General features: G+C 49.7%; 1 protein-coding gene across 2 annotated transcripts in view; it reads left to right on the top strand.

Annotated features, from left to right (window-relative positions):
• The first annotated feature begins 2,683 nt into the window (after positions 1-2,683).
• Positions 2,684-20,398, top strand: part of CAMK1D (calcium/calmodulin dependent protein kinase ID) — a 416,310-nt gene continuing 398,595 nt past the window's right edge. For both annotated transcript variants that reach the window (XM_007167402.2, XM_007167404.3), the window contains exon 1: positions 2,684-3,306. In XM_007167402.2, the coding sequence (XP_007167464.1) occupies positions 3,215-3,306 (92 nt within the window). In that variant the 5' untranslated portion in view covers positions 2,684-3,214. The remainder of the gene's footprint in view (positions 3,307-20,398) is intronic.

Raw genomic sequence — 20,398 nt, 5'->3', positions numbered from 1 at the left:
CCACCTGCCCAGCTCTGAACCTGGGCCACACAAACCTGACCTATTGGCAGGACTGTTGTCTGGAAAAGAGTTTGATGGGCATAAAATTAGTAAGTCTTTAATGATGGGTTATTAAACAACTTGTTCTTTGGGTTCTTTAATAAAAAAATTAAAGGCTTTAAAGGAAATATAAAGACTTGGGACCTAAACTTTAGTAATCTGGAATATCTGGCAGAGCTTTCTGGAGTGGAATTGTTAGGGAACAGACAGCTTTTGACCGATAGGTAGTAACTGATTGACAATGGAGTTGGGGTGGGAAGAAGAGCGTGGCAGCCACAACCGCTAGGAAAACACGGCAGCTGGAGGAAATGGTCTGTTACTGGAGAACAGTCCAAGCAAGAGTCCTCAAGCAAACAGAATTAAGCCCTTAACAGGCTATGGTTTAACCATTCTTAGGGAACGATGGTTTTGTTTTCTATTGCAGTTTCCAAGGTCAAGATCTCTTACTTTACATGGTGTCCAGTAAGGGAGGAATGACCAAGCTAAAGCCAGACTGAATTTGTCTTCGACATTTCCACCTCCTTCTTTGGGTCATGGGATCCATTCTTTTGGCCTTGGCCTCTTCAACTCCCCATTAGTTTGAGTCTTTTCTCTAGGACCTAGTCCAGCTGAGGATAACTTGATAATGCTCTGAATGAACATCATTATGGCAAATTTGGAAGAGAAAGAAAACTCCCCATTACAGTTCCAACAGTACAAAACTTCTTTAGCATCACCACTTCTTTATTTCCGGGGACAAAAGCTGAGACTGAGAATTGTTATCATGAGCTCCGGTGGCTGATCCATAGGCAAGGAGCAAGGGTGAAACAGGAAAGAACGGGTAAGAAGAAGGAGTGGAAGGAAGGGAAAGGGGAAAAAAGATGAGCAGATGAATATGGCGGGCATGGGAGTGTCCGTCCACTGGGATCTTAGTCACACCTGGTTCCTACTCTTCATATTGCCTAACCTTTGACCCCAATAAACGATAGTATAGCTCTTCAAATGTATTTCTTTTCTTTTTTTTAAATTGAAGTATAGTTGATTTACAATGCTGTGCAAATGTGTTTCTTCTTGAAGTGGTGCTGTTTGCTTTGGTGACATGCCCCAACTTTGAGAGAGGTTCCCTAGTCATCCATCTTGGAAGTTGGGTTTGTCAATTCAGTCAGTTTCTAACAGCCAAATCCCCCATTTGCTCTCCTCAGCCTGGAGAGCCTTAAGCTAACAGCCCCTGAAAGGCGGAATCCAGCACGCAGATGTGGAGGAATGGGCAGGCCAGATTATCTTTCCACCTCCTTGGGGTCAGGGAAAAAAGGTGGAGGGCGGCAGGGTGCAGTGTGGGGTGGGTACAGACGGCTTCTGGGAGAGCAGTCGGCCTGCATCCAGCCTGTCAGAACGAGGAAGAAGGTGCTGGGTAAGTTTCCTCTGAAGGGAGTAGAATATTTTTTTCCCCCTTTTACAGTGAAATTGGAACAGTCCTGGGAAAATGGGACAGGTGTCACCAATCAAGACACAGGGCTGTTTACCCAACTCAACCAAGGGGCCCTCAGGGCGAGAGAGTCTTGATACGAAGAAAACTACAATTTTTCGAAACACGAGGTAGTCCCTGCAGGTTGGGAATGGGCGTCTGTACTGGATCGCCCTCTGACAGGTGGACATGGGAGAGGGATGGGCAGTCAGAATGCGCCTCCGAGATGGGAGGCCGGAGGGAACTCTGGGTGCGTTTCTCCAGTCTGTTAGAAAGGCTATTTCCAGGTACCTGCCCTGGCACAGCGTGCCCTACTAAACCCACTGCGGCTGGGCTGAGGAGGGGCGGCCCCCCTGGCGAAGAGAGTGTGGGGCAGAGATTCACTTTCCTCTGAAGTCTCTGGGTTTCGGCCGGCGAAAAGAGGGAGAAACCAGGAGGGGCCGAGCTGGAGCGAAGGCCGCTCCAGCCCTGGGGCCGAAGCAGCCTGAGAGGCGCACAGAGCCCGGCCCTGAATCCACCAGCCGCTCGGCCGCCAGATAACCCCGGGAGTTAAGCTCCCAAAGAGAAAACGAGGCGACGCCTGGCACGTCTTGCGCGTCCCCGGCCGCGAGGCTCCCGGCTCCCTCCTCGCCGCGAGGCCCCCTCCCCCAGCCATAATTGGACACGAGCGCCGATTTTGGTGCAATGCGAATTAGCTCCAGTCGCCCAGTCGGGAGGGCCGGGCAGGCTCGGGGAGCGCCAGCCGCTGGCGGGCGCCGCGCGACCCGAGTCAACGCCCACCTCAGCCAGCATCCCCGCGGCCGCCGCCTCCCGTCGCCATAACAACCAGCCCCCGCGTCCGACCCCGCGCAGCGCCCGGACGCCCGGGGAGGACGCCCCCGCCCTCGGCGCCCAGCATCCGGGTGGCCTCGCGCCCCCGCCCTCGCCCCCGCCCCCGCCCCCGCCCTGCCGCGTCTTAGCGCAGCGCAGAGGCGCCCTCTCCCGCCACCGGAGAGGAAAGCCCTCGCGCCCCCGAGACTTGACTTTGCAGAATTAATAAAGCAGCCCCGTGGGGCCGGGGTCCTCCAGCACGCGCCTGGGCGCCCGCACCTGCCCGGGTCCCCCGCACCTGCCCTCTCCCGGGCTCCAGGGCGCGCGCGGCGGCGGGAAGAGTGGCCCGGCGGCGACGGCGGTGCCCCGGCGCCCGGGGCACGGCGTTCCCGGGGAGCAGGACATCCCCGAAGGCGGCAGCACGCGGGAGGCGGGGAGGCGGGAGGCGGCCGGGGCGCGCGGGGAGGGCGGGGAGCCCGCGGGAGGAGGAGGGGGGAGGGAACAGGGCGGGCGGCTGGGAGGGAGGAGAAGGGAGGCAAGAAAGTAGCAGAAAGTGAGGCTGGCAGCCGGCGGCAAAGGAGCCGGGCGAGTGGCGGCGGCGGCAGGAAGTCTGTGCCCGAGACGCGCAGAAATAAGAGCCAGGGAGGGACCGCGGCGGCGGCGAGAGTGAAAGAGGAAACTGCAGAAGAGGAAGCTCTGCCGCAGCACAAAGTCTCCTCCGGCTCCCGCGCCGAGCATCCCCGCGCCGCCCGCCCAGCCCTACGGGACCGGCTCGCAGCCGCCGGCGCCCCCGCTGCGCCCGCGCCGCCGCCCCCCCGCGCCCTCGCGCTCGGGCGCCCCCTCCTCGTGCGCCCACCCCGGCCCCCCGCGCCCCCGGCCGCTCCGCCTCGCTGCCCTCTGCGCACGCCGCCCTCGTCTGCCATGGCCCGGGAGAACGGCGAGAGCAGCTCCTCCTGGAAAAAGCAAGCTGAAGACATCAAGAAAATCTTCGAGTTTAAGGAGACCCTCGGAACGTAAGTGGGGACCGGGGAGTAGAGGGTGGAGGTGGCAGCGGCCACGGTTGCAGAGGTGGCTCCCGCTGCCACCGCCGCCGCCACCGCGGTAGGAACCGGCGGGTCGCCGCGTCCTCATTGTCCGGTTCTCGGCTCTGCGTGCCCCCTGCGTGCCGGCCGCGTGGGTCTGCGCCCCGCGGGCCCGGGTGGGAGCCGCTCCTGGGCGGGGGAGGCTCTGGGCTTTCGGGGTCAGTCGCAGGCGGGCGACTTTTCACTTCCCTGGCACCGCCGCCCTCTCGACTTCTCCCCACGCGTGACTGAGCATGGTGGATATTCCTGTTTACTGGCTGCGTGCGTCTACTCACCGTTTGCATCGGCGCACCGTGTCCGCGAGAGACGTGGTCACGAGAAAATCGGGCTCCAGGCATTACCATTTCTGTTCTTCCGTTATGTATTCTTATAGAATTGACATCTTAACGTACTAGGTGTAGGCAAGACTTTGGATGGCCGCGCGATTAAGGAAGGGAGGAATTTCGCAGTGTTCAGGGTCACGTGTGGGCAGAGCCTTACCTGAGCGTCTGTCCATTTCACCAGGCTCGGCAGCACACGCTGGGGTGCGGGTCGCCAAGGGGGGGTGGTCTGCGAGGGTCGCTGTACCGGCGGTTTCTCTCTAGGGCTGTGTGTAGTCCGAGGCTGGTGGCAGAGTCTCAAGAAAGCAGGAATAACCACAAGTCCGTGGCAGGAAAGCTCCGAGCGTGTGCTGCTCCATTCAGCTGCTGTTCTCTTTCTGCCCAGGAGTTGGTTTTTGTTTGTTTTGTTGTGGAGTGCCTCAGAATAGGTAGGGAGGCTGATAGTGAAAGAGAATCGGGCACTGCTGGAAGAGTCTGAAATTGGAGTTATTTTCTCCCCTCATGTGATCGGTATCTGTCAGCATATATGTTCATACACATACGTGCTGTATGAACCGAACGTTTTGCAGGGGTTCATGGAGGTGTTCATTAGGCTGGGAAGAGATAGAGGAGGTGTTTCATAAGAGAAATCAGTGTGCTCTTCTCTCCTGTCTCCCTTAAAGCCCGTTTACTTGTTATTGTGGTTGGTTTGCTTTTCCAGGACCACATTTTCAAACCCAGATTGTTTTGTGTCCCATACTCAGGGTGCACTGAGTTGTTTGGTCGCTTTCCCTCCCCCAGCCCCATGTCTGCAGTGGTCCCCCAGAGCCCAGGTTGTGACGGTAGCATGCCCGCCATGCTTCTGGTCCTGGGGACGCACACTTGCCAAGGATGAGAACAGGGTCTCCCAGCCGTTGTGCTCGCTTCAGGAACGCAGTCTACCTGTGGGTGTAGACTTTCTATCTGTTGGAAAGAAAACAGAAAGGACTTAGCCTTTTCATAGACAGGGGCTTGGGGCTGCCTCTTAGCATGGCCTGTTAAGGGGTGAGGTTTGTCCAGAACTTTAGAAAATTATCGTTGAGGTTTATTTGGGTTTGGGGTAGTGACTCTGAGATGCTTAGTTGCCGAGAAAGAAGAAGTGCGTGCTTGCTGGTCATCCTGAGACCGATGATGTGGTCTCGGATGAGGGGACGGGAGAGAGTGGAGTCCCATCGTGAGAGAATGTGTTCCTTTGCCAGGCGCATCCCCACCCGAGCCCCTCGAGCTGGTCCCTCTGCCTGCAGCCTCCAAGCAGACCGATGCAGCTCCCCTGACTGCCTCCTGCTCCCCGGAGAGCCCCGCAGCTGCCCCTCTGCCGTGGCTGGGCTGCTCAGCCCCATGAGCTGCGGCTTCACTGAGTGGCTTCTGCCGTGGCAGGTGCTGTTTGGGTATGACTGCGGGTGGTTCCACCTCTGGGCAGGATGGGGACTTGCCTCATGGTGACGGAGAGACCGTACAGCTCTTGCAGAACAACCTCTTGGACTCTGGCCACATTCCCCATGAACTTGGGGATGGGTCTCTGTTAGGGTTCCAAAGCTTTGCTTTCTGTCTTGGAAAGAATTCTTTGAAGCTTCCCGCTTTGGTCCCGTAGTGCTGGCAGGGGTTCTAGAAGAGTGAAACACAAACAATAAAACGATCAAAATGTTTTCACTCAATAGCATGATAATAGTAGTAGTAGTAGTAGTAAATGTAGGTGACTTTATTAAATGAATACCAAGAACCAGTTGTTATTCTAAGTGCCTTAGGTATAGTAACTCATTTTACTCTCATGTTAACCTGATGAAGTGGGTATTTACTTTTATCCCCACTTGGCAGATGGAAAAACTGAGGCAACAGAGAAATTATGTGACCTGCCAAACAGGAGCTACTTATTGAATGGAGCTGATTTTCGAATCTAGGCAGAACAACTTGTGATTATGCATGTGGGGTTGAGCCCCTCTGTGGATTATGTAACAGCAAATGTTAATAATAATTTGACTAACTTTAGTATTTGGAAAGCTAATTTTAATATTAAGGTAAAGAAATCATAATTATGGGGTAACCTTTTATCCAAACATGTAACATGTTAAAGCTTTTGGCTTATCAACACCATTTTGTCTCTTGGACTTTCTAGAAGTGGTCCAAAGTTCAGGATGCTTGTTTTGCCCTGGGCCAAGTCCAGAGATCTTGACCTGAGTCTAAATAGAGGTCACTTCTGGTTCTGTTAGTGTGGATTTTGGCTTTGGGCTCTACACTTGTTTGCAGTGAAACCTAGCATCAGTCAAGGGTGTCAACAGTTACAATTGGGATTCATTTCCAAGGTACTCTGCAGGCCCAATCATTTTGTTTGTCACACTTTTACCATATGCTTTTAGGATCCTAAGGCAGGAAAGCCCTGCCAGGAGCCAGATTGTCAGCCCACAGTGTTAAAATGCTTTTAAAATAAAGCACTGTGAAGGCTCAAGGAGCACTCACTTGGCAAAACCTTGTAATCTGATATCTGGCTGCCTGATCCCGGTACCTTTCCGTGCAGAGCAGAACCCCTCTACTGTTGAAGGCCAGAGGGTCAAGCCATTTAGACCGTGTGGTCAGCGGGACCTTGCTGGAGGTTGGGAGCCAAATGGGAGTGAAGGCTGGCTCAGAAGGGTAGGAAGAGAGCTGGAGGAAGCAAAGGACAGCATAGGGGAAGGAACCCACTGTGTGGTTTGGGCCTGGGTTTTCTGATGCACCTGAGTCAGGCCTCAGGAGAAACCTCTCAGCTTAGGACGTTCAGTGTGCCTCCCTTTGAAGGGGAATCCCAGGGCCTAACCCTACCTCTGAACAAGGCGGGAAGGCTTAATTACTGTTGATTAATCAACGCCATGTTTTCAGATCCCTGCCTGGCACGCCAGATTAATGTGGGATCAAATAAATGTTGTGTAACAGCAATTAGGAATCGTAAACATTTCTGTGGCGTGTCTGCCGAGGCCGTGCAGGCATCTCTACCGTAGGTGTCTTTCCACATCTTCTGAACCAAGACAGTGAAAACAGGCCATTTGGAGAAAGATACGGATGAGAAGAAAGGTTTGACCGTGGTGTCCAGAAAGTACCCCAGACTCATGGAAGTGGCTTCTGTAATTGCCACGCCATGAAAGGCATCTGAACAGAGGAGACCCTGATAGTTGACACAGAATGATTCTCCCAATATACCTCATTTCTTCCCCCAGAGTATGGAAATGGCATGTCCTGGAAAATAGATCTTCATCTCTGCAGGGTATGAATACACGCTTTTCTTACAGACCGAATGTTTTGTGTTGAAGTAATTGCTGTTTGTGGGGGGCTGGAGCGGGCACCATGGAGGCCTTGGGCCTGGGTTCAAGGTCTGACTCAGCCACTGCTGGGGTGTGTGGCCTGTGGGCTGCTTGGTCATTTTTCCACATGACCTGGTCTTAGCTTCCTCACCTGTAAAATCAGGGGGAGGGCAAGGAAGATGGGATGATTTTCAAGTGCCCTTACAACCCTAAGATTTTTTTGGCTTGTCTGGGTAACGAAGGCACTCAGTATAATTTTTTGGGAGCTTTCGTGTGTACCTAGAGCAGCTTAGCCCTATTTGGAGGGACATTTTTATGCCCAGGCTAGTAGCAAAGTGATACAGCTCAGGACAGGAAGTGTTAACCCACTTGATGTCAGTAGCACAATGCCTTTGCTTTTTCATGAAATGAGTGCCTGCTGGGTGCTGCTTTAGGAAGAGTATAAATAGAAATTTCTGTGGGACCAGCACTATCTTTTCCCACTAGTGTCTTCCGTACATGCCTTGTTCTGAAATTGCTCAATCAGTACACCTGTTGAGGACACAGATGATTGATTTATCTGAAAGCCCGGGTAGAGCACAGACTCACCTGTTGTTTTGTGGGAAGTGGGTGTGTGTGCGTGGGTGTGGAGGGAGAGGGAGATCGCAGAGCTACCTGAGGTGATTTGAGTGTTTGACCGACTTAAGAGTATTTATTCTGAGACTACTCAAAATTTTAGTCTGTGAAAAGCATTTAAAAGAATATTACCAAGAGGAGCAGAGAGGTGGGCAGCCCCCAGAGTGCCCCCCGAGGGTATCCCAGCTGCGGCACTGGTTAGAAGTTTGCATTTCTCAGCCCTTTGTTTGAGGCATGATATAAATTCAGCCTCTTGTACATTTAAAAATATCTATCGAACACCTGCTATATTCTAGGCACCGGTGCGCGGTAGGGGGGAGTACAGCTGCGAACAAGCAGACACAAATGCCTGCTTTCCTGGAGCTCACATTCTGGTGAGGAAGCCAGAAAATAAAACATGAATCAGGAAAATGTAGCGTATGTTATCTAGTATACACGTTAGGGGAGAAATGAAGCAGGGAAAGGGGATTTTTTGGAGGGGGAGGTGAAGGTGGCTTGAAGCAGGGTAGCCAGGGAGGGCCTGGCTGAAGAGCTGCTATTTGAATACAGATCTGGAGGCTCCAGTGGGATAGCTGAAGGTAGAATGTTCCCGTCGGAGGGAACAGCAAGGGCTGTTTTGAGCAGAGGCGTACCTTGACCTGACTCAGGTGTTTCCATCACGGCTGTGGTTGCTGTATTGAGAATGAATGGACGGGTTGAAGGGCAGAAGCGGGAAGACCAGCTCGGAGGCTATGGAAACCATCCAGGGGAGAGAGAATGGTGGTGGAGGACTGGGGCGCCGCTCCGGAGGTGATGAGAAGTGGTTGGATTCTGGAAACATGTGGAAGGGAGAGCCGATAGGAATTGCTGGTAGATTGGGTGTGGGATGTGAGATTCGCCAGGGATTTGGGGTTGGAAGAAAGATGCCATTTGTTGCTTTTGGTCAGTTTTGTTCCAAGGATTTTCTGAGCACCTGCTCTCTGGGCACAGCAGGGCTGTCCATGTTCTGGGAAGCTCTTGGAAAGAGTTTGGAGGGAAAACTCAACATCCTTTGGGCTCCTGGGTTCTCCTTGTGAGGGACTCTTGGATTTATTTATTTGTTTATTTTTAAAAAAATTTAAAAAATCTTTGGCCACGCCACGCGGCACGTGGGATATTAGTTCCCCCACCAGGGATTGAACCTGCACCCCTTGCATTGGTAGCATGGAGTCTTTTTTTTTTTTTAACATCTTTATTGGAGTATAATTGCTTTACAATGTTGTGTTAGTTTCTGCTGTATAACAAAGTGAATCAGCTATATGTATACATACACCCCATATCCCCTCCCTCTTGCGTCTCCCACCCTCCCTATCTCACCCGTCTAGGTGGTTACAAGGCACTGAGCTGATCTCTCTGTGCTATGCAGCTGCTTCCCACTAGCTATCTGTTTTACATTTGGTAGTATATATATGTCCATGCCACTCTCTCACTTCGTCCCAGCTTACCCTTCCCCCTCCCCGTGTCCTCAAGTCCATTCTCTACGTCTGCATCTTTATGTCTGTCCCGCCCCTAGGTTCTTCAGAACCATTTTTTTTTTTTAGATTCCAAATATATGTGTTAACATATGGTATTTGTTTTTCTCTTTCTGACTTACTTCACTCTATGACAGACTCTAGGTCCATCCACCTCACTACAAATGACTCAATTTCGTTCCTTTTTATGGCTGAGTAATATTCCATTGTATATATCTGTGCCACATCTTCTTTATCCATTCATCTGTCAATGGACACTTAGGTTGCTTCCATGTCCTGGCGATTGTAAATAGAGCTGCAGTGAACATTGTGGTACATGACTCTTTTTGAATTATGGTTTTCTCAGGGTATATGCCCAGTAGTGGGATTGCTGGTTCGTATGGTAGTTCTATTTTTAGTTTTTTAAGGAACCTCCATACTGTTCTCCATAGCGTCTGTATCAATTTACATTCCCACCAACAGTGCAAGAGGGTTCCCTATTCTCCACACCCTCTGGAAGCGTGGAGTCTCAACCACTGGACTGCCAGGGAAGTCCCAGGGGACCATTGGATTTTAAGGCTAATCTCTTTCTTTCCAAGAGCTTGTGTCTGGGATGGGCTTTTGAAATATCTCCTCTTCTGTCACAGGGGGAAGTCATGATAGGCTGGACATTTGAGCAGCTGGACGAACTGCTTAACTTTCTGTGAAAATGCTGGGTTTTGCCTCTAGAATTATCAACAGGAAGATCACTTTGACAGGTGCACCTGTAACCTACAACTCTCCCACTTGATTTGGGAATTAAAGCCCAGGCGTTCTGTGAAAAATAATAAACATGCGAACTCCTGCTACTTCTTTCTTTGATAGGATGTTTTATGTTTGGAGAGAAAAAGCCAAAAGTTTTTCTTGGTTGCAAAAAAGGTAAACCCTCGTGGCCCTACCGATTAGTATGGTGGGATTTGGGAAATTGCACTTTTTAGAGCTTGTTCCCGGAGGAGCTAACGAAGACTAGGTCTCAAGTAGAAATTTCTGGCTCAAACTTGGCAACCGAGTGGACAGTAATTAGACTTGGCAGGTGGACTTTCTTGTCCTCTCAGAGGAGGATTTTAGGGGTTAACTTGTTGAGTTTTTTTTTGGCTGGGTCTCCATAAATCCCTTTAATCTTTCCTTTCCCCAAATAAATCTCCGTAAATCCCCTTCAATCTCTCTCCTTCTCCTCCTCTCCCCTCTGGGAGGGCTTAGCATTGGTCCAGCAGGGCACTGTCACATTATTGGACAGCTTACACCCGCAAGGGTGGACCCCAGGACCTCACATTGCCCCCAATCCTCATGAGATTTTGCAGGAATCACCAGGGAGCCCACAGCCCCTGGGAACACATTTCTTTAATTGAAGAACGAACCGCTTATGGGTGGCCAGCACGAAGCCTGGAGCCCTCGTCAGCTGTTGCAGGTTTCTCTTCTGACTCAAGATGGTCCATCCAATGCGCGAGGACACATGGACCCTGGGAGACATGCCAACATTACCTTCTTTTTCAGTTCACGTTGGGTACCTCCCTTTGACTCCCTGTGGTGCAGGAGATCACCTTTTCCTTGGGCTAGTTTTCTGTCAGATCCTTCTTGATTTTTAAAAATGTTTATTATGCAGTATGTGGATTCTTCAGGTTCGAATCAGACCAAATGGATGCCACAGGCCAAGTTCATTCCATGGCATGCCAAGTTCATTCCATGGCAGACCAAGTTCATTCCCTGTCTCCAGTGGTCAGCTGTGGGTCTCGTGCTGTTTTTCCTAGTATTTCAGCAGGATTCAGAGATGGAGGAATGCGTTTCTTGGTTAACACCAGATCTTGAGGATAAGCCTAAATACAGCGTATTGGCTGAGGCCAGGCAGGGGAGGCATCAGGAGGCAATGAACCGTACTAGAAAGGCAGCTCGAGCACCACCCTTCATGGCTGCATCCCTCTTGATGTCCATCCTTCAACTTTCTGAGTTAAGATGCAGGTGGAAGTTGCTGCCTTGTGGGATTCCTGTAAGGATCCAGTGACATCTGTGAGGTGCCTGGCACATAACTGGGATTGAGTAAACAGCAACTGCCATCAAGTTTTCATTGCCTTCAGCAGCTGCGGTGGAGGATAGCTACCCTCGGATATTCAGGGCCAGTGCTGTGAGGAAGAACATGTCAGTGTCTGTTGGAAATTGATTTCTGGAAGCTCCTGGGGCAGAGATGCAGAACAGCACATACTTAACCTCCCCCCGCCAAAGTTGATTTAAGAAACCATCAACAAGTCCTCAGTCAACCAGGGAAGAATATTCACTGGATATTCCACGGGGCGCAGTCCTGAGCTGCTAAAAACGGAGGATCTGAGGTCACCAGGCCATGGATGCAAATCCTGGGTCCACTGATTCCTAGCTATTAGGTTTTGGGCAAATTATGTCACCGTTCTCGGCCTCGTGCCCTCATCTGCACAGCAGGATAACACTAGCACCCGATTTAAGGGTTGCAATGAAGGTTAGATGAGGGCGCGGGGAAACCCCTTAGTGCATGGGCATGGCCGTGAATCCGTGTGCAGGAAATGCTCCTTCTCTCTCCTTAGCCCCTGCGGGGCTGACACCCTGCTCCTCAGAGGCCACTTGCCCAGATTTGGGGGGTCCATTGCGCCATCCAGCACATGCTTCCCACAGGAGGCTGGTTGGTTCCCCTGGCGCTGGTGTTCACCAAGAGCCTCAGCCCCAAACATCCTCCAGGCCAGCTCGCGTCTTGAGTGACCTAGTTTGCTGCATACATAGACTCATCCCCTCCCTGGGTTATGTCATCAGCTTTGTCTCTCTGCACCTCTCCCTGCACCCTGAGCTGTTTTTTTTTCTTCTGTCTATCTCTACATCAGCTTGTGCAAGACGCTCTTCTAACTGCATTATTTGTGGTGTCGCCAACAGCACTTAGATCTTGGTGCAGCTGTGGCCCTTCTTGCAGCTGAAATGTGCTTCTTTCTGGGAATGGCTTCAGTCTTATCTGCTTTGGTTTCTTATTGAAAATAACGTTTGGCTTGGAGGACTGAAGTAATTTGTTGATTACAGTATTCCAAAACGTCACTGACTTTTGTGAGTTTAAATTCTCTAGGTAGTGAGTTTATTTTAATGCTAGAGTTTTCACAAATGGCATCGTGTCTAGGTATAGACCGCATGAACGTGCGTAACAATTTACTCAAAAATATCCTTTTCAGGGATTGTGTGATGGAGGATGGGAGAAGTTTAATTTCCCAGGTTTCAGGATGTAGGTAAAACAGTTGGAGAGCTCATGTCTGAATCGGGTGAAATCCCTCATCTTGACCTCTCCATGTTAACCCTTTCCATGGCCTGACCAGGTCTGGGGTCACAGTTTATTGGTACCTCTGCAGTGCAGTGAGCACGGGAAGAAGAGGCTTCCCAACTAGACAGAGTCAACGTTTTTACCGGTTGAGAGGCCCCCTCTCTGACATTTATAACCACGGCTCACGTCACTGAAATTGCTTTTACGCCAAATTGGATTCGGGGCTGTAAGTGGAATCCTAAAGGTATCATATTCAATAGAACCTCGAACAGTCCCCAATTTTCAAGTGGCATTCCTGCCTGCCCCGCACACGATGCCGTCCCCTCCCACCAAGGCCCACAGTGTTGTGGGAAAAAACAAGGAAATGAAGCTGTGCTAAGCGGAGAGGTCTGGTGGGACGATTGGGGTGGGGGGCAGACACCCCAGGGCCCCTGCCCCCTGCCCCCCAGGGCTCTTCCCATTTCTTTAACTTTCATAAAAATGGCTGCTCGCAATTTGCCTTAAAACATTAGAAGATACAAATGCCTTGAAATAGGTTGAGAGACCAGCCATCTGTGATGTAAGTGATTTTAAAGAAAGTACTTTCTCCTCCCACGTGAAACTGACAAGAACTAGCAGTTTGGCTGGAAGACAGGAGGAAAGTAGGTAATTGTGGTTTTGGAGCTTTGTGGGGGGCGGGGAGTAGGGAGGTGCAAATGAGTTCCAAACTGGGAAGTTGAAGGCCAAGTGAGGCAACTGGGAGAAGGATCCCAGGCCGACCGACTGATTAAATAAACTGGGTTCTAGGGCTTCCCGGCGGTCCAGTGGTTAGGACTCCGCGCTTCCACTGCAGGGGGCGTGGGTTCGATCCCTGGTTGGGGAACTAAGATCCCATGTGCTACGTGGCCAAAAACAAACAAACAAACAAAACTGGGTCCTAGACTGGCCTGGGTCCTGAAAGGGAGGCTGCTGTAGTACTGCCTCTGTGACCTCCCCGCTCCCCTCCTCCCCCAGCACAGCCCTGGCTCCCAGGACCCGGCTGGGACATTCACACTGTAATTCAGCCTCACTGGGCATTGGTACTCAAGGCTTCTCTAGGTGTGAGTGGGCTCCTTACCCCCATGAGACGTTTCACTTTCCTTAAAAAATATGCCTTGAACAACCACCACACCCAAAAGGTGAAAATGAACTTTGGGGGCAGACCTTGTATAAAAGTTGGGGACAGCCTGTATCTGGCCCTCGTGTACCGGAACGATGCTGCTGGGATTCGCTCTGCCTGCGTTGGCATGGCCAGTGTCAATGGAGTTTGTGGTCCTAGTCATGGTAACAAAAACCCGGTGTTGACTTTTTAGGGCCCTCTTGGCTGCTTTGACAACTGGGAAACAGAAGACCTAATATTTGGGTGTGTGTGTTTTTTAATTGTGGTTTAAAAAAATGCATAACCTAAAATTTACCATCTTGACCATTCTTAAGTCTTTAGGGCCCTTTTGGCTCCTTTGACAGTTGGGAGTTAGAAGACCTCGTATTTGAGTGTGTGTGTTTTTAAGTTGTGGTTAAAAAAAATGCATAACCTAAAATTTACCATCTTAACCATTTTTTAAAAAAAATAAATTTATTTATTTATTTTTGGCTGCGTTGGGTCTTCGTTGCTGTGCACGGGCTTTCTCTAGTTTCGGCGAGCGGGAGCTACTCTTTGTTGCAGTGCGTGGGCTTCTCACTGCGGTGGCTTCTTTTGTTGCGGAGCATGGGCTCTAGGTGCGTGGGCTTCAGTAGTTGTGGCACGTGGGCTCAGTAGTTGTGGCTCGCAGGCTCTAGAGCGCAGGCTCAGTAGTTGTGGTGCACGGGCTTAGTTGCTCCATGACATGTGGAATCTTCCTGGACCAGGGCTCGAACCCATGTCCCCTGCATTGGCAGGCAGATTCTTAACCACTGTGCCACCAAGGAAGCCCCCATCTTAACCATTTTTAAGCCTATAGTTCAGTGGCACTAAGGACATTCATGTTGTTGTGCAACCTTCACCACCATCCATCTCCAGAACCTTTTCATCTTCCCAAACTGAAGCTTTATCTTCCTTAAACACTCACTCCCCATTTCCCCTCCCTCCGGCCCCTGGCAGCCTCCATTCTGCTTTCTGTCTCTGTGAATTCAGCTATTCTAGGTATCTCCTATAGTGGAATCAGACAATTTTGTCATTTTGTGTCTAGTGTATTTTATTTAGTGTAATGTCCTCAGGGTTTACCCACATAGTAGCGTGTGTCAGAATTGCCTGCCCTTTTAGGGCCGAATAATATTCTATTGTATGGCTAGACTACATTTTGTTTATCCATTCTTGATGAACACTTGGGGCTGCTTCTGCCTTTTGGGTTTTGTGAATGATGCTTTATGAGCATGGCTGTCCCTCTTCAAGTCCCTGTTTTCAGTTCTTTTGGTTCTTTCATTTCATACCCAGAAGTGGAATTGCTGGGTCATGTGGTAATTCTGTGCCTCATTTTTTGAGGTACTCGCAGACAGTTTTCCACAGCTCTGTGGTGTTTTGCAGTTTGCAAAATACTTTTACATCCACGATTCCTCCTGCACCTTAGGACAGCCCTGCGAGTGGGGAGCAGTCATTGCCCTCATTTTATGAGAAGAACATGGAGGTTCTGAGAGGTGAGATGAGTCAGGAGAAAAGGTTGCCAAGTGGGGCTTGGAGATCGGAGCGTCTTCCGACTCTGAATTCAGTGCTCTTCCTTCCCCGTCGTGCTGCTTACAAGCTGGTTAGTGGGGACAGTGGGAACAGAGAACACTGATGGATGAAAAAGGTACCTCCGCGTTCTGTGGATGTGGTGTGGTTAGGAGACCATCGGAGCCCGCTGTGTGCTGTCAACCAGCTCTGGTTTGTAACCTTACTGATTCCATGGTGTAACTACTCCCGCTGGAACCACTTAAAGCTACCCCGGGCTTAACAACCAACTGCAGAATTCTTTTTTTTTTTTTTAATTAATTAATTCATTTTTGGCTGTGTTGGGTCTTCATTGCTGTGCGCAGGCTTTTCTCTAGTTGCGGTGGCTACTCTTCATGGTGGTGTGCGGGCTTCTCGTTGTGGTGGCCTCTCTTGTTGTGGAGCACGGGCTCTAGGCTTCAGTAGTTGTGGCTCGTGGGCTCAGTAGTTGTGGCTCGTAGGCTCTAGAGCACAGGCTCAGTAGTTGTGGCGCACAGGCTTAGTTGCTCCGCGGCATGAGGGATCTTCCCTGACCAGGGCTCGAACCCATCTCCCCTGCATTGACAGGCGGTTTCTTAACCACTCTGCCACCAGGGAAGCCTCCAGAATTCTTGAACGAGGCTCTTGTGAGCACGTGTGAGTTAACTCAGCACACCTTTGGAGGAAGTTGAGGTCAGGAGATCTGAGTTCAGTTCTGGCTCTGTTGCTTCAGAAGTGTGGAACCTTGGTCGTATCCTCTCTACATCTGTATTACCTTGTTTGTTAAATGGGGAGAATGACACCTGCTTCCATTACAGACCTGTTGTAAGGCTTGAATGAGATAAGGTATGTGCAGTAAGGCTTTATACAAATAGAAGGTGTTATTATGTTGCGAAGATTATAGCTTTAAAATAGTCCTTTCTCATAAACGTTGGTGTCATGCATACTCTTTGGAACCTAGCTATGATCTTTTAGGCACAGTTCCCGAGAAGTTGGGCCGTGGTCAGCCTTGATGCTGAAAGCATCAATGCAAAACCTAAAGTTTCATAGTATGTTTTATCTAGGCCTGTTCAGGTGTATGTTGTTTTTGTTCTCAGTGTTTAAGCAATGGGTACCTTCAGAAAAATTCTTTCAAAATTATAAAAAGGACATGTCATCCTGGTAGAGAATTTAAAAAATATGGAAGAGTATGAGGAAGATGATGATAATCAACTAGTTGGCTGGATGGGTCTTGGGTCATCAGTCCCTCTAGGGGGCGGGGAGATCTCAGGAGAGACTCCAGAGGTCAGCGGCTGAGGGTGGGTCTCTGGGGGGGTGGGGTGGGGCTGTGGTTATTCACTCACTGCTGTGGAGATATACCAGTATTTTACCAACTGGTCTGATTGGACCACTGCACACCGGTTGAGTATCGGCTCTGGAAATAGGGGTGGTGGTCTTTGTTGAATGCGGTGGGTGTCTGATTTTTTTCAGGGTGCCAGTATTTTGTGTTAGTTTGGCGCTGGTGGTGATGCCATCATTGGGATTATTGTCATGATTACCCTCTCTACTCTCATCACCACCTCTAAACACCTACAGAGTCAGCAGGGGCACAGAACCAGGTGCCAACAGGAGACCCCGCTCAGCAGGCTTCCAATGGGCTAATCACCCATGTGAGAAGAAGGAGGTAAAAAAATATTCATGTGTGCCTGACTCCCCTCGGTTGGGGGTAGGACACAGGAACCTAGATTCTCAGTCACTTCATGGCATGAAATAACTACTGTTCACTATGGACTGAATATTTGTGTCACCCCAAATTCATGTGTTGAAATCTAACCCCCAATGTCATGGTATTAGGAGGTGGATATTAGCATAATATCCTCAAGGTTTATCCACATGGTAGCATGTGTTAGAATTGCCTTCCTTGGGCTTTGGGAGGTGATTAAGTCATGAAGGTGGAGCCCTCTTAAATGGAATTAGTGCCCTTATAAATGAGACCCCAGAGAGCTCCTTTGCCCCCTCCACCATATGAGGACACAGTGAGAAGGCAGTTGCCTATGAACTAGGAAGTGGGCTCTTACCAGACACCAGATCTGGCCATGTCTTCATCTTGGACTTCTGGACCCTGCCTGGCTTGTTAGGCTCCCAGGCAGGGTTCTAATGGGGCATGGACGTGGCAGCCTCAGGCAGATCCTGAGTCTTCAGGATCAATGTGGCCGCTCTCCCCACCCCTCAAGGCTGTTCCTGGTGGCCTTCCTTTCTTGTAGGAATTCTTGAATGTATAATATATTCCCTAAGTGTGATCTCATCCTAGGATCGCAGGAATGGTCCAGGTAGATGCAGGGACCTCCAAAAAGCTTGGTTAATCCTGAAGGTCCTAAGAGCTGGGTGTCCTTCCAAAGCTTTCCAGGAATTTGGAGTTTGAGGTCTCTTCTTCTAGCATGGCCAGGGGGTTAGGCCCTAATCCTGCAGAAAACTTTTGGGTTCATTGAACCCTGAGTAAACTGGGCCCCTCTTTACAAGCCAGGTCTGCCCCATAGGAATGAGGGAAACTTGAACTAGTCCTGGTGCTAGAAATTCCAATGGGTTTGTCTGGCCAAAGCCATCTGGAAATGTGCCTTCATTTAGTCGCCTCGGTCAGGCTTCAGGTAAGACTTTGGAGAACTGTGAGACTGATTCCACAGTTTTTTCTTTTAAAAAAAATTCATCAGATATTATAGACCGAGATTCTGCTCTGTGCCAGGCACTACGGAAGTGTTGATAAGACAAAATGTGGTTCTTGTCCCTGGGGAACTTTTGGGGTAGACAAACATGTAATTACACTTCAGTGTGATAGTGCTGCATGGCGGGGACACAATATGGAAGCTGCAAAGAGGGGCACCTTGCCAGAATTGGGGCTCAGGGACGGTGAGCTGGGCTGTTGCCTAAGAAGTCAGAAGTGGAAAAGATCTAGCATTCTTCATTACTTAATGAGCTCCTGCTTTATGCCAAAGAGAAAGCTGGCTTCTGTAAGACAAAGGAAACATATAGTTTTAATAATAATAATGATAATAAGAATAGCAACCATTTATTGAGCACTTACTAGGTGCTAGGCACTATGCCAACTACAGTATTTTACATGAATTTTCACATTAAATCCTCATAGCAGCCCAATATAATAGGTTCCATTGTCATCACCATTTTAGAGATGAGGACACTGAGCCCCAGACAGGTTAAGTAACTTGGCCAAGGTCACACAGAACTATATGGAAGAATTGGGATTTGAGCTTAGGTTGGGTTATCTGTCTGGGGCCAAAGCCAGTGCCCTGAACTATTATATCATTGTACTAACATTCTACCGACTTCATAGGTTGGCAGGTTTTGTCCCCTGAACTCTTAACAGAGCACATGGTGACATAAGCATGGGGCAAAGTGTTTTGGGGTTTCCAAGGGAAGGGAAGTAATTTTTATCAGAAGTAATAGATGGAGACGAATCATAAGAGCAGGTAACTGAATTGTTTTCCTAGTAGAGCTTTTCCAGTGGCCCATTTTCCAGATGGCAGCCGTGTATTCATTTAACCAGTGGTGGTTAAGCTCTCACTTATGGCTGGTGCTGTACCAACTGGAGATTCAGTGGCAAATGAGAAGAGTGGTCCCTGCTGTGTTCTCCAAATATGCTAGACCTGTTCCGACCTCTGTGTCCTGCTCGTGTAGGTCCTCCTGTTGCCATCGCTCCCCATCGATTTTCCAGGGTCTTAAGATGCTAAGATCACTTAAGTCTGCTCTCTTCCATCAAGTTTCCCCAGACATCAGCAACCCACTTTGGACTTCTCTGCTTCTGTTCTTTCCAGTCTTAGAATCATACTATTGAGGGTCAGCCGTTGCAGGTTTGTTCCTTTGTGAGAATTTTCTCCAGCTGGTGCAGCTCAGAGCTGCTCGCTGGGGACATTCTCACCCACGTGGTTTCCCTCCCAGGTGTTTCCCACAGTGCCTTGCACCCTGAGTAATAGGTGGAGAGTTTGTTTGGTTCAGCGTTAAAAATCCCAAGTAATAAAATTGTCTCCATGGTCTCTTAGGAAACTTGCTTTTCTAAATGTTTTCATTACTGATAAGCTCTTCCGAACATTCTGCCCGTATTTTCTCCCTCTGGATTTCATCTTCAGATCGTCACCACTTTTCCACGTGTGGCTTACCCACCCGGTGGATTAGCTGCGGTGAATTTTTAATCTGTGGGGCTTTGCTTGCTTCCTCCCTTTGGCAGCCTCTTTCTCTTGGCCGCCATGGGGCTGCGCTAGGAGAAAGAAAACTGGTTGTCAGGCTCCAAAAAAGAGTCTTCCTCAATAGGAAGGCCCAAAGCTAAATAGAAGTGATATTTGGATTATCACATCCTTCTATTCGTTTTGTGGCCACGGTTGGTTGTGTCCTGTGGTATCCTGTTAAATACCTCTACTTTCTATTATTTTCCATCTTGGGATTTCCCCCCAAACACGGCTTGTTGCAGTCTTGAGGTACTCATGGAAGCAATATGTAGTTGGCTTTTTTCATCTTTTCCTTTGCAATCAGGCCTTTCATAGTTTTATGACTTTTTCTGCATGCTAGTGTGTCCAAACCCAGGGGCGATCCAAGGGGTAGTTAGCAGCTGTGCTGTTTTTCTTCTGAAAGTGTGATGTCTGTAGAACTGACGATGGAATGAGAAATTTCTGGGCACGTACAGTAGTCTTTCCTGACGTTCTTTCCTTCGAAATTAAACAAACTCTTTGTCTCAAAGTCCCAGATTCATTGACTTGGAGGTAAAAGTTTTCCTTGCTCTCAGTACCTGGGCCAAACCTCCTGAGTGCAAAAATGTGCAGTGTTTCTTTTGCCAACCTATTTTCTGAGGAGGTCGCTGGTGTCCCTGGGAAGGTGTGGAGGTGGCTTGAAAAAGCCTAATAATGGCTACCAATATTTGAATATCTTCCAGGTCTGAGGTCTTTCACTGGCCGCTTGGTCACTTGAAGGGTCATTTAATCCGTCAATAACCCTGTGAATTAAGTACTGTTTGATAGTTGAGGAGAGCTTACTGGTCCCAGGGCACGTGATTCATAAGTCACAGGACAGAGATTTGGACCTAGATCTGTCTGAAGAAGCTTCTGGAAGGCTGTGCCCAGCTCACAGCTGTGCTGACTGAGGTGAAGCAGGCTTCTCCAGGGTGTGTCCTGGCATGGTCCTGGGGGCTCTGACAGGGAGACTTGTGTCCTTGTGTGTTATGACCATTGTCACGGAGTCTCCAAAATGTCACCACGGCCACCCTTCTCCTCGGGCCCATCAGAGCCTTGCTTTGGAGCTTGGAGCCTGGAAGTAGTATTATGTTCAGTGTGTGGGTGAGGACACTGCCACTTGGAATTCGTGCCCTGGCTCAGGCTTGTCAGAAACCTCAG

Source organism: Balaenoptera acutorostrata, chromosome 3, assembly GCF_949987535.1.
Source record: "Balaenoptera acutorostrata chromosome 3, mBalAcu1.1, whole genome shotgun sequence".
Lineage (NCBI taxonomy): Eukaryota > Metazoa > Chordata > Mammalia > Artiodactyla > Balaenopteridae > Balaenoptera > Balaenoptera acutorostrata.
The sequence above is the reverse complement of the archived record's forward strand: the minus strand, read 5'-3'. Positions and strand labels throughout refer to the sequence as shown.